We start from the raw sequence: 14,681 nt of genomic DNA, 5'->3' as shown, positions 1-14,681 counted from the left end.
ATGCTCACAGCTTCATTTAAAAGGAAGTGTTGAGTTTGAAAGTTTGTGTATCTGGTAGATTACATCCATTTCTATCAAGCAAATTTAAAAAAAGTTGTGCATTATAGGGACTAACATTTGTTGCTATCTTGTTTCCAATACTGCCGACATTGATGTGCTTAACTTATCCTAACATGAATAGTGAGTATGTTTGTAGGACTAGTGTTATTCAGTAATGTGATGCTTATGAGAAGTGGAGGTAGTCTTTGTGACTCTATACCTTACAGTTTTTGTGTAAAATGTTGCAAGAAAAGATGCCTGCTTTCAAATTTACTGTAAAGTACTATTTAGAGTGGAGTCAAATTGTTTTAGTGTCATTGTCTTATAATTTTATTGTTGACCTTCAGCTCATTCTGTATGTTGGTTTATGTTTAACTAGCATCCATTAATGCCAGTTTCTATTAACTTTATGTCAATGTTGCTACTGTTGTCAGGAATGCCAAAAGCCTCTCTCATTGGTCTGACAAGCAGTCGCGCATCAACAGTTCAGACACCATCCACCCCAAATTCTGGTCCATCATCTGCCTCTAGCTTGCCATGTAAGTGTACTTACCAGGACTGACTGTCTTCAGATTCATATGTTACTTCACATTGGCTTCCAACCAAGTTACTTTCTGCAGTGATTGTATTAATTCGGAGTTATGTTTCAGAACTTAAGAGAGAATTTTTCCATCTGGAGTTTATTGTATGTTATTTGCACAGAGCTACAGTCACAATAAGCCGCAAAACAGTAATTATTGAGGAGATGACAAAGGCAAGCCAGATTATGTGAGAGTCACTGCCAGTTAGAAATCCATTCAAGTGAAGCAGTAGTCAATTATTACAAGCACAGTCCAAAGTTCAAAAGAGCAGCCACTTTGAGATATCACAAAACGATAACACAGGCCAATGATGGAAAAACTTTTTTGCTGAAAATACCTTATTCTTATATTTTTTAGGGTGATAAATCCAAATATGATACTTAAAAAACTATATCACCCACCATTTATTCACATTTTTCAGTTAAATTTATTAAATTAAGTGATGTTTTAACGAATTTAACAGCTTTTATGTATTTAAAATAATTTAAAAAGGAGGTGTATTGAATGTGGATGACGTTGGCAGCACTACTGAAAAACATTTGCTGCCAAAAAAAGATCGATTCTATTTTTGTGTCAACAGATGGTGTTTTGTTTACAGTCAACCTTACCTCACTTTACCATTTCCTGTACATGTGCTCAGTACAATGTCTAATCATGGTTGTAAAAACCCTGCTGACAGTTTTTGTTATATTTGTGGTGAATTTGTGATTAAAAAACACCAAAGAAACATTACAGACTTTGGGAAAAAGGTTTATCTATCATACTTTGGATCCAGACTTGGTGATCAAGATAAATCTTGGGCGCTGCATAAGGTATGTTATGTGCCTGTTGAAGATCTGAGAAAATGGTCCAAAAAGGAGAAAACAGCCTACAGATTTGCTGTTCCTATGATATGGAGGGAGCCAAAAAATCATTCTGATGATTGCTGCTTTTGCAGTGTTGATATTACTGGTCATAATTCGAAAAACAAGAAGGTAATAAGCTACCCTAATCTTCTGTCCGCCATCCGACCAGTAGGGTATGGGGTAGATCAGTAAGACATGGTGTAGATTTGCCGGTTCCTGAACCACCAGATGATTTAAATTCTATTCCAACAGAAGTATTTTCTGATCAACAATGTGATTTAGATGAACCAGATGATGATGAATTCCATTGTAATACAGAAAGTCTAGAGCCCAAATTGTTTACTCAGACCGAGCTTAACGATTTGGCTAGGGATCTGGGCTTAACGAAAGAAAAAGCTGAATTGCTTGGCTCTAGATTAAAAGACAAGAACTTATTGGCAGTTGGAACCAGCATATACATGTATAGAAAGAGAGAGCAGCAATTTTCCAAGTTTTTTTCAACAAGAAGGTGATTTAGTGTACTGCTCAGACGTTCCCGATCTGATGAATGAGTTTGGTATTGAATACAAAAAGGAAGACTGGAGGCTGTTTATTGATTCATCCAAAACTAGTTTAAAGGCTGTTTTATTACACATTGGTAACATGTTGGACATTCTGTACATATGAAAGAAAGCTATGAAAACCTAGAAATAGTGCTAAATAAAACAGGCTATTCTGCTCATGGTTGGATGATATGTGGCGATCTAAAAGTAACATGCATGCTCCTTGGTCAGCAAGGTGACTTTACAAGATTTGCACATTTCTCGTGTGAATAGGACAGTAGGGGTAGGGATCAACACTGGTGCAGAAAAAACTGGCCTTTGAGAGTATTTAAAACTTGGTGAGAAGAACATTCTATGCAAAAACCTTGTAGATCCAAAATATGTACTCCTACCACCGCTCCGTATAAAGTTAGGCCTAATGAAACAGTTTGTAAAGGCCTTTCAGAAGCTAAACTAAAAGAAGGCATCTTTTCCAGACCTGACATTAGAAAATTGATGTTTGATGTTAACTTTGAATCCACAATGACCTTAAATGAGAAACAATCATGGGTATCATTCAAGTAAGTCATTACAAAGTTCTTAGGACATGAGAAAGACCCAGAATATGTTTCTATTATAGCTACAATGTTAAAGAAGTTAAAAACTTTAGGATGTTTAATGAACCTGAAAGTTCACTTTTTGAACAGTCACCTTGATTACTTCCCGGGCAATATGGGAGATGCTAGTGAGAAGCAAGGAGAATGTTTTCACCAGGACATTGAAGTGATGGAAAAATGCTGCCAAGGTTGCTTGAACACCAACATGATGAGGGACTACTGTTGGTCACTTCACCGAGAAGTTCAGCAAGCAACTCGTCATAGAAAAAGCTACACAAGAAGCTTCAAAGAAAAAAGAGAAAGAAAATACAGATCAGTTCCAGCTGACAAGTGAAACCTCTATTAACCCATATCATTGTTTTAAGTAGCTTACTGTAAATACAAACCATGCTTATGTTGTAACAAAGCATTTCATTAATTTCCTCATTTACTGTATAGCATAGGATTTTTAGACAATATAATAAAAAGGATATTGCTCGAAAAGCATGGTTGATACAAAAAAACTAAGGCTAGATTTGGATTCAGCTCATAAAAATCTATAAAGATCAGCTATGAAAGTAAAAAAAAAAGTTTTTTAAAATTTTTTTTCGTTAGCCTTTGTAATTGGGAACAGCATTAAGAGTGACCAAACTAGCTGGTTATAACCATTTATTGTCCAGAATTTACTTGAGATGTCTGGTCATGAGTACAACCCATGGGACAAGCTTTCTATAATGTGTCATCTGCTGGAAGCTTATCTACAGAAATAGTGACATTCAGAGACTCAGTATGGGTGAAAAGTGCGCTGTCTGGAGGCAACCTGCTCCTACACACTTCAGCAGAATGTCTATTTTCAAATCAGTATCAGGCCAGGGTGCAGTATCACTCATTAATGTGTGTGGTGCTTGCTACTGAAATCAACTGTTTTGTAATCATCAAAACGAGTAGTAGTATGCTGTGATGATGACCTAGTCAGTAGCACCAGGGCTGCAGGCCTGAAGTTTCCCTCTTGATGAGGGGAAATTTTTTGTTTTTGGGCAGCACCATGGAGAGTAGTATAGGATTCTCTGGAATTAGTGCTGGATATTGGCATGGCCCCATTTGGGGCTGTAGTTGGCTGATGAGTTAGCTGGGTGCTAGTTGGAGAGGCATCATTTGAAGTCTCACCTGGTACTGGGACAGCAGTTTATGGGCATAGTTTTACAGTGGGTTTATGGTTGAAATGCATACCTGTGACCAACTGAACTAAGCCTAGTTTTTTCCTGAGCTGGTACAGTGGATGCATGTGTTAGCAACCCACAAGGTAATTCTGTGTAATAGTTTAGTTTCCCTAGAAACTATTGAAGTTCCTTTTGGTTGGTGGGTTAAGGCAGAAAAATAAGTAAAATCGACAGCTATAAAATTCTTTGGCAATTGAGCCAAAAAATAAAGTGTTGAACAGTGAACAGTGTGATTTTTAAATATAGATTGAAGTAGTTTCTTCTTAAAAACTCTTTCTATATCAAAAAGGGATTTATGAATAGAAGAAAAGGGGAGTTACAGATCAGTTTGAAGAAATTTTGGGCTTGTGCCTGGTGGTTGTTAACTGTACTCCTCAAAATTCGGACTGGGCACCTTGGGCACCTGCCAGTCATCCTCCTGTGAGCTGACAATACTGACAAAAATGTCCTCTATTCCACAGTATGTGTAGTGCAGTCTGAGTATCTGTGCATTAGTCAAGATCATGGTGGCAAATGGACCACACTACCCAGCAGCAGCACCGTCATGGGTGACACTATGGAACTCAGCTTTCCTTAGCATTACCGCTTGCTGCAGCCATTGGCGTACTATGTTATCTTCGATTAGAGTAAGTTGTGGAGATGATAGGGTTCCACACCAGGAGAGTAGAAAGTTATGTACGTAGCTTTCTCTGTGGGCTTTTATAATTAAAGTTAGTAGCACTAGGACCTTCAACCCATTACATGCAGTCTCCCATCCTTCATCAAAGACACCAACCATTTTCTCGAACACCTGGAATCCTTACCCAATCCGTTACCCCCGGAAACCATTCTTGTAACCATTGATGCCACTTCCTTATACACAAATATCCCGCACGTCCAGGGCCTTGCTGCGATGGAGAACTTCCTTTCACGCCGATCACCTGCCACTCTACCTAAAACCTCTTTCCTCATTACCTTAGCCAGCTTCATCCTGACCCACAACTTCTTCACTTTTGAAGGCCAGACATACCAACAATTAAGGGAACAGCCATGGGTACCAGGATGGCCCCCTCATACGCCAACCTATTCATGGGTCGCTTAGAGGAAGCCTTCTTGGTTACCCAGGCCTGCCAACCCAATGTTTGGTACAGATTTATTGATGACATCTTCATGATCTGGACTCACAGTGAAGAAGAACTCCAGAATTTCCTCTCCAACCTCAACTCCTTTGGTTCCATCAGATTCACCTGGTCCCACTCCAAATCCCATGCCACTTTCCTTGATGTTGACCTCCACCTGACAAATGGCCAGCTTCACACGTCCGTCCACATCAAACCCACCAACAAGCAACAGTACCTCCATTATGACAGCTGCCACCCATTCCACATCAAACGGTCCCTTCCCTACAGCCTAGGTCTTCGTGGCAAACGAATCTGCTCCAGTCCGGAATCCCTGAACCATTACACCAACAACCTGACAACAGCTTTCGCATCCCGCAACTACCCTCCCGACCTGGTACAGAAGCAAATAAGCAGAGCCACTTCCTCATCCTCTCAAACCCAGAACCTCCCACAGAAGAACCACAAAAGTGCCCCACTTGTGACAGGATACTTTCCGGGACTGGATCAGACTCTGAATGTGGTTCTCCAGCAGGGATACGACTTCCTCAAATCCTGCCCTGAAATGAGATCCATCCTTCATGAAATCCTCCCCACTCCACCAAGAGTGTCTTTCCGCTGTCCACCTAACCTTCGTAACCTCTTAGTTCATCCCTATGAAATCCCCAAACCACCTTCCCTACCCTCTGGCTCCTACCCTTGTAACCGCCCCCGGTGTAAAACCTGTCCCATGCACCCTCCCACCACCACCTACTCCAGGCCTGTAACCCGGAAGGTGTACACGATCAAAGGCAGAGCCACGTGTGAAAGCATCCACGTGATTTACCAACTGACCTGCCTACACTGTGACGCATTCTATGTGGGAATGACCAGCAACAAACTGTCCATTCGCATGAATGGACACAGGCAGACAGTGTTTGTTGGTAATGAGGATCACCCTGTGGCTAAACATGCCTTGGTGCACGGCCAGCACATCTTGGCACAGTGTTACACCGTCCGGGTTATCTGGATACTTGCCACTAACACCAACCTATCCGAACTCCGGAGATGGGAACTTGCTCTTCAATATATCCTCTCTTCCCGTTACCCACCAGGCCTCAATCTCCGCTAATTTCAAGTTGCCGCCACTCATACCTCACCTGTCATTCATCATCATCTTTGCCTCTGCACTTCCGCCTCGACTGACATCTCTGCCCAAACTCTTTGTCTTTAAATATGTCTGCTTGTGTCTGTATATGTGTGGATGGATATGTGTGTGTGTGTGCGAGTGTATACCCGTCCTTTTTTCCCCCTAAGGTAAGTCTTTCCGCTCCCGGGATTGGAATGACTCCTTACCCTCTCCCTTAAAACCCTGATCCTTTCATCTTTCCCTCTCCTTCCCTCTTTCCTGACGAAGCAACCGTTGGTTGCGAAAGCTAGTATTTTGTGTGTATGTTTGTGTTTGTCTGTGTGTCTATCGACGTGCCAGCACTTTCGTATGGTAAGTCACATCATCTTTGTTTTTAGATATATTTTTTCCAAAGTTGAAACTGAATTTGACTGGGAACTTATCTGGATGCAAGTAACAGGTCTGTGTGAACTCAAGGTAATTATCGAATGTCTTTACTGGCCACCCGATTCTGCTGTTACAATTTGAGATTCATTCAATGGAGGTTTATGCTATGTAGTGTTGACATATCCAGATCATGTAATATTAGTTGGAGGTGACTTTAACCTACAATTTATAGACTGGATCATTCATGGATTCATTTCCGTTGGAAAGGGCAGGTAGTCTTGTGAAGTAGTTTTGAACACATTTTCTGAAAACTATCTTGAGCAGCTAGTTCAAGAGCCCTGCGCTCAATGGAAACATCTTATACCTCGAAGCTACAAAAAGGCTGATCTTACAGATGAGGTCATTACAGAGAAAGTATTTAATGAGCATGATGCCGTTGTAGTGATAGGGGTAACTAAAGTTAATAAATAAATCCATCAAGAAGGCTAGGAGAGTATTTGTGCTAGAAAGATCACATAAGCAGTTGCTTGCATCCCTTAGAAAATGAATGTATATGATTTAGTTCTAATATGATGGACATAGAGCAGTTATAGCCGAAGTTTAAACAGATTGTGCTGAGTAAGTGGATTAAGGATAGAAAAGATCCACTGGGGTTTTATACCAAAATTTGGAAACTTTTGGGAATGCGGAGACTGTTGTACTTTTTGTTCAGAAAAGAACATGCAAATGATGGTGGTAAGCATAGATTCACCATCTTGTAAAAGTATTGATGTGTAAAGCATACAACAGCTTCCATCATCGTATAATAGGAAGAGATCTTGCTGAGAACCTAAGAAAATTCTGGCCCTATTTAAAATTTTAAGTGGGTTAAGCTTCTGCTCAGTTACTTGTTGTTTTGTCTGGTGTGTCGATACAAGACCATAAAATGAAAGCTGAAGTTTTAAGTTATACATTTAAGAAATCATCCATGCAGGATGATTGTTCAAGCAATCAGTCATTTGACCTGCACCCAGGCCACCATACAGAGGATATAATAATAGGCATCTCTGGCATTGAGAAGCAACTGAAAGAGTTGAAAACAAACACGGCATCAGGTCTGGATGGAATCCCAGTTCAGTTTTACAGAGAGTACTCTGCAGCAATGGCCCCTTACTTGTCTTGCATTTGTTGTGCATCCCTTCCATTGCAGAGTCCTGAGCTACTGGAAAAAAGTACATGTGACTCCTGTATATAAATATGGTTAAAGAATGGATCCACAAAATTACAGAGCAATCTCCTTATCATTGGTATGCTGCAGAATTCTTAAAAATATCCTAAGTTCGAATATAATAAATTTTCTTGAGACAGAAAAAGCTTCTGTCCACAAATCAGCATAGACTTAAAAAGCATGCTTGTGCGAAACTCAGCTTTCCCTTTTCTCACATGACATCCTGTGAACCCTGGACGAAGGGCCATGATATCTTGCGAACCCTGGAAGAAGGGCCGTGATATCCTGCAAACCCTGGGCGAAGGGCAACAGGGAGATTCATATTCCTAGGTTTCTGGAAAGTGTTTGACATGGCGCCCCACTGCAGACTGTTAATGAAGGTATAAGCATACAGAATAGGTTTGTAGATATGTGACTGACTTGAAGACTTCGTAAGTGATAGAACCTAGTATGTTGTCCTTGATGGCAAGTATTCATCAGAGTCAAAGGTACTGTCAGGAGTGTGCCCTAGGGAACTGTGATAGGACTGCTCATGTTCTCTGTGTACATAAATTATGTGACAAACAGGGTGAGCAGCAATCTGTGGCTATTTTGTGATGATATTGTGTTGTCCAGGAAGGTGTCACGGTTGGGTGACTGTAGGATACAGGTTGACTTAGTCGATGGGATGAATGGCAGTATGCTCTAAATGTAGAAAAATGTAAGTTAATAAGGACAAGTAAGAAAAACAATCCCATAACATTCAAATACAGCATTAGTACTATGCTGCATGACACTGTCTTGTAAGTTAAACTTTTAGGCGTAATGTTGCAAAGCTGTATGAAATGGAATGAGCCTGTGAGGATTGTGGTAGGAAAACCGACTGATTGACTTCCATTTATCAGGAGAATTTTAGGAAAGCGTAGCTCATCAGTGAAGAAGACTACATACAGAACACACTAGTGTGACCCACTCTTGAGTACTGCTCATATGTTTGGGATGCCCACCAGGGAAGATTAAAGGATGGCATCAAAGTAGTTCTGATGTGGGCTGCTAGGTTTGTTACCCATAGCTTCGATCAACATGTAAGTATTACATAGATGCTTCATGAACTCAAATGGGAATCCACGTGGGGAAGATAATGCTCTTTTCACCAAACACTGTTGAGTAAATTTAGAGAACTGACACTTGAAGCTGACTGCAGAGCAGTTCTAATGCCACCATGGTCCAGTTCACATATAGACTACAAAGACAGGAGAAGAAAAACTAGGGCTCATATGGAGGCATGTAGACAGTTGTTTTTCCCTCAGTCTCTTTGCGAGTGGAACAGGAAAGAAAATGACTAGTAATGTTACAAGGTACCCTCTGCCATGCACCACATGATGGCGTGTGGAGCATGCATGTAGGTTTAAATGTAGATCCAACTGGTAGCTGCTGTAATGATTAATCATTTTTTTCTGCTTTGCATATTGCCACAGATTCTTTGATAATGGAGTCCCAACTTGGTGTTGCCTTAGCCAAAATTAAGGTTTCATCATACTACATTAAAAGTCTAGTGGAGATACAGTGTTTAGTAATAACAGACTTGCTTGGTGCAGCGTTCTTCCAGGGTGCGTGTGGTCTGGCCTATTTAAGCCATAGTACACTTGCAAGCTGTTTTATAAATTCTAATTTTCTGCAATAATTGTCTTTCAGTGATCCCGGCAGGTTGGCAATCTTAGATGATGGCCCATAAACCACTTTCACATGAAAATTGTGGAGGATTCTTGCTATTTTAAATGAAATGTTGCCAAGAGAGGTTAGAAAAGCTAGACTTTTGTCAGCATGCTCTTCTGTTTATGCCCTTCCTTGTTCTTGGTTTTAACTAATAATGACCTGTTAATCTGCTGGGTAGACGATTCATTTTACCTGAACACTGGATTTAGGTGTGTGAGCTCTGTAGGTGAACTATCTGCATCTGACTGTCTGTGAGATTGGGTTTAAAGCACACTATAGATTGCAACTGGTGATGACAGCTCAACTCAATGGTTGCAAATACAAATCAGTATGAGTGGTCTTCTGATAAATTTAATGCCTCAGAGAGCCATCCTTCTTCCATATAACCTGTTAGCTTTGATGTAATATCTCTTTACAAAGATCCCTCTCAGAGATTCTTGGGTGCTCATTGGTAGTGTGCTTCAGGTGGGATATCACCACTTTGCTTTGGAACAGTCTTTCGTCAACCTGTTTTATGTTCAACCATGAATATTTTGAGCAGACTGATGGCATCGCCATTTGTAACCCTGCACTTGAATCAGTGGTCCTTAAACCAATTGCATTATAGAAGTGTGTGGACAATACTTCCGTAGTGTTGCCTCAAGGAGAAGATACATTAATGGAGTTTATACATCACTTCATCTCCATTCATAAGAACGTCTGGTTCACAATGAAATTAGAGTAAGATAATCATTTCCCTTACCTGAATGTTCTGGTTAGAAGGTCTCTGCAGCATCCAGTTTATCACAAACCCACTCAGACTGATTTGTATTTACAATTGTCGAGTTGTCATCACTGGTCGCAAACTGTGTGTGTGCTTGAAACCTTGTACACAAAGCTCACACACTCTCGAAGGTAGATAGTTTGCCTCAAGAGCTTGCTCCCTAATGACAGTGTTCAGGGAAAAGGGGTATTCTACCTGACATTTTAACAAGGCACTATCAGTTAAAACGAAGAACCAAGAAGCGAGTAAGGAGGAGAGCATGCCTTTTGTTGGCAATAAAATAACATGAGTCCTTTGCAATTTTCAGGTAAAATTGGCTTTCTGCCTATGATTTAAGACTGCGGACCTGCTGGGATCAGTGAAGGACAATTTGTTATTGCAGAAGGCTGGCCAAACCACACACACTATGGAAGAATGCTCCACCGAATATCAACACTGCAGATGCCTTTTGTAGGCAAACAAGCCCACTATTATCAAAAACTGTATCCCCACCAGACATTCAATGGTGCGTGATAAGACCGTAACTTTGGCCACACAACTTCTTTCTGGGACTCCATTATTAAAGAATCTGTGGAAATGTGCCTGGTGAATAATCTGGTGAGCTGTGACAGTGGCTACCAGCTGGATAATGTGTACATCCTTATCATCTCCACGATTTGCTCTAATCAAAGACAGAGTATGCTGATGGCTGCAGCTAGTGACAATGCTTGAGGACAGCTGAGTTCCATAGTTCCACCACCAAGGGCACTACCAGTGGATAATGTGGTCTGTCTGTCACCATGGTCTTGACATATGCGTGGAACACTCACAGCACTCTATATATTGTGGAACTGATGACGTCTTTTTCAGTCTTTCGTGGCTAATGTGAGAGTGACTGGCAGGTGCCTAGTGAAAATACTGCGGAGTATAGTTGATGACAACCAGATGCAAGTCTTAAATTTCTTCAAACTCTCAACTTGGTGATAAAATCATAAAATTCACTGTTACCGACTTGTAAATGGCTAACTTGTAGTCACATAAATATTTTTCTTTAGAAAGTTTGTTCAAATTTAGTTCAGCTGTCATATTTGACACCTCAGTGTGTACTGTAAACATGATTTATAGAAAATATTAATGTGGTCCTGGAGGAATCCACAAATGTGTGATCAGCACTGAACAGGTTTTGTAGCTTTTTGATAAGAGTAGGGAGATTCTGGATGAGATTAATGATATGTTGTACAAGATGTTTGAAGGAGGGCTGAAATGTAACAGGAATGATGGAAACTCAAAATGTAATCATTTATAATGATACAGTTTCTGATAACAAGGAAGCCTCATTTAAAGGCAGCTGTGGAGATATAAGTACAGGGAACAAAAATTTAGTCATGCCTAGGAAACATCAGGCTAAAACTGTGTAACACCACCTCCAGTCTTGACAATGGCCTCAGTTCGGCAAGAAACAAAGCCAAGTGTGCTTCAGGTACGCCATATCCAGCTGAAGCGACACCTAGATGATTGCATCCTATAGAGTTATCAAATTGTGCGGCTGTTAATTACTATGTTTCACCCAATGTTCCAAATAATTCCATAAATTTTTTGTGGGATTAAGATCAGTTGATTTCAGGAACCAACTGAGGTATGGTAGTTAAAAGTGGTAATCAAAACAGGGATGTAAGCATTCAACAAGAAAACACCCCCCAAAATGTCACAGAGCTCTGCAGCCTTAACTGCACTTCCCACACACAATGAATTCATCATTGAGCCACCAGTGCACTTACTGCATTGCATCATTTGAAACACCTGAGAATTGATTGATGTGGACCTACACTCAATGATAGCATCAGTTCCAAAAGAGTTTGAAAGTGATTGTCATTACAAGGTGTGACATTTGCCTCCATTCTCTTTCGATTAAGATTTTTTTATGACCACTGTTGTTATGCTGTGCTATTGGCTGTGAATGATAGATGTATTGGACAGTCAACTTTGATACACCAACTTTATTCATGGGGTAGTCATGGGTATGATCAAATAGAATAGCTCCTTTCTACCATTCCGTCACATCTCCATGTCTACCCACTTTACTGGACTGATTCCATACAATCAACTAACATGTACACGTCACTTAATTGCCATGACTTACATCAGCAGTAAAGGGTCAAGTAATAATGTGGCACCAGCACTGCATCCCCTACAGCACTCCAAAGTGATCTGTATGCTCTTTTAAGGGTGAAACTAATATTTAGCCTGGTAACATTACTAGCCAGTGTTTCATTTGGTGAGTAGTTATTGTGGGTGGGTAACAGAGTGGATGTCAATGAATGTTTTTTGTTAATTATAGACAAGAATGTACAAGGGTGGTTTCAAAAGTTCTCGGAATCACCACAAGAGGTCAGCACTAGTGCAACGAGTTGTTCATGTGATATTTATTGGATTGTTGCCTGTAAACATGTGCCACGTTAGTGCTCTTGGAAGAGAGCTATGGCAGTCATGTGGCTCTGCTGTTGCTCCCGCGTAGTGATTTGCAAAGATGGAAAAAATCAAGGTTCGAGCAGTGACTAAGTACTTCGTAAAGCAAGGTATGAAAGCAGAGGAAATTCATGCCCGATTTCCAGAATACACTGAGGGTCTCTGCTCCTTCATATTCAACTGTTGCCAAGTGGACGAATGAATGTAAATTTGATCAGGAGAGCTTAGATGATGATCCACGCAGTGATCAGCCAAGATGTGTCACTAGTCCAGAAATCATTGCAATATTGCACAAAATGGTCATGGAGGATCACCGATTGAAAGTGCGTGAATGTGCTCTTGCTTGCCAGATGTTATCTGAAAGAGTCTATCACATTTTAACTGAAGAATTAGACATGAAAAATTTTCTGCAAGATGGGTGCTGCGACAAGTCAATGCGCACCTGCACACATGTGCTGGTGCCGTGGCAGAATTATATGAACTAAGGTATGAATTGTTGCCATGCCCACCGTATTCATCTGATATGGCCCAGTCAGACTTCCATCTCTTCCCAAAACTGAAAATTTTTCTTGGTGGATGAAGATTCACTTCAAATGAAGAATTGATAGCCAAAGTTGACAACTATTTTGCAGGCCTGGAATAAAATCATTTTCGAGATGGGATAAAGGCCTTGGAACATCGTTTGACCAAGTGCATTAATCTCCAAGGAGACTACATTGAAAAGTAAAAAAGTTTTAGTGATGTAAGTACTTTTTTCCATCCCATTCCGAGAACTTTTCAAATCACCCCCGTACCTATAATCTCTATTAGGGCAAGGATGTTGGAGGGAGAAACTCATACTAATTTTGTGAAAGAGCTGGGATTGAATGAAAAGAAGCATAATTTGTTACAAAATAAAAACAAAAACTATTGAAAAGCTGTGTTTATTGACCACCATACATACTACACCATGTTATAGTAGGTATCTATGACCTACAACACGCTTAACCGAGGGAATATGGTTTATATGAGATTTGTACATATTATTTAGCTGTCAGAAAGGTAACATTCCATTACATGCTAATGCTTTGTGTGTTCACAATGAGTAGTTTTTGACATTGATGTGTGACATAAGGAAAAAAGCATTGAAAATTGGAGGTATAACACTATTGGAAGCTTTTATAACCTAAGGCCTTTTCGTGTTAGTTGCATGGAGAACAGCACTACACAGTGCAATAATTTTCAGATTTCACTCTTGGCGCACTTACTTCCAGTCAGTATCCATCATAAGTTCTGAATTTCTTCAAATTGATAACTCTTAAATCTACTTTCAATCAGGGGTGGGATGTGAGATAGTTTATGAAGATCATAATTTATTTTTTTTATTTTATTTTTTTTCAGTGTTACGAAAAGGATGGATTGCTATTCACCATGTAGACAAGATAGCGGGGTGGAGTTGTAGGAGGGTGTAGTGCTGCTTGTGGGAGCAGGCAGGGACATGTTGAAGTCAGGGTAGGGGTGCTAGGTGCAGTGAGCAGGTTTGGAGGAAAGAAGGGCAGCAGAAAAGAGAAGTAGAGGAGGGGAGGGGGGGGAGGGGGAAGAGAGAGAGACATTTCATTTCAGGATTTCCTGTGCAAAGCATTTCCCTATTCAGTTATTGAAAAATGTGCTATCATAGTTTCCATGAGACTACTTAGAGATATGAAAATTACACTAGTTTACTGAGATAATTTGATTTATTTAGAACTGAGCACAGTAAATCAAATATGGTCATGTGCAGACACAGCCAGTATTTAAAAATAAGCTACGTTACAAGTTCAAATGAACAGTAAAAGACACAAATCAGTTTTTTATGCATTTAATTGCCTCCTGGGTCACAGTGAGAAAGTTATATCACTAATCAGAGTAAGACAAATTGTTCGTGTATTGGCCCTACATTGACATTCTGTTGAAGATGTTTTTCCCCATTGGTAGAACAAGTCTGTATTGGCACCTCTTTTTACATATGAAGAACTGAGAACAAGGCAGTACTATTTCTGTACATCTACTGAGGAGAGCAAGGTCCCATCGTATTTGGGGTGGGTAAATGTTGATGATGGGGAGAGGGTGTTTTTTTTTTTTTTCTTTTTTTTTTTTTAAGTCATCAATCTTCTGACTGGTTTTATGCAGCCTGCTATGAATTCCTCTCTTGTGCCTTT

General features: G+C 40.2%; 1 protein-coding gene across 10 annotated transcripts in view; it reads left to right on the top strand.

Moving 5' to 3' along the window:
• The window catches only part of LOC124802474 (ral GTPase-activating protein subunit beta), a 398,111-nt gene that overhangs the window by 115,386 nt on the left and 268,044 nt on the right, over positions 1-14,681 (top strand). For all 10 annotated transcript variants that reach the window (XM_047263273.1, XM_047263271.1, XM_047263272.1 and 7 more), the window contains one exon: positions 474-578. In XM_047263273.1, coding sequence (XP_047119229.1) covers positions 474-578 — 105 coding nt within the window. The remainder of the gene's footprint in view (positions 1-473; positions 579-14,681) is intronic.

This window comes from Schistocerca piceifrons, chromosome 6, assembly GCF_021461385.2.
Source record: "Schistocerca piceifrons isolate TAMUIC-IGC-003096 chromosome 6, iqSchPice1.1, whole genome shotgun sequence".
Lineage (NCBI taxonomy): Eukaryota > Metazoa > Arthropoda > Insecta > Orthoptera > Acrididae > Schistocerca > Schistocerca piceifrons.
This window is presented reverse-complemented; position numbering and strand designations above follow the sequence as displayed.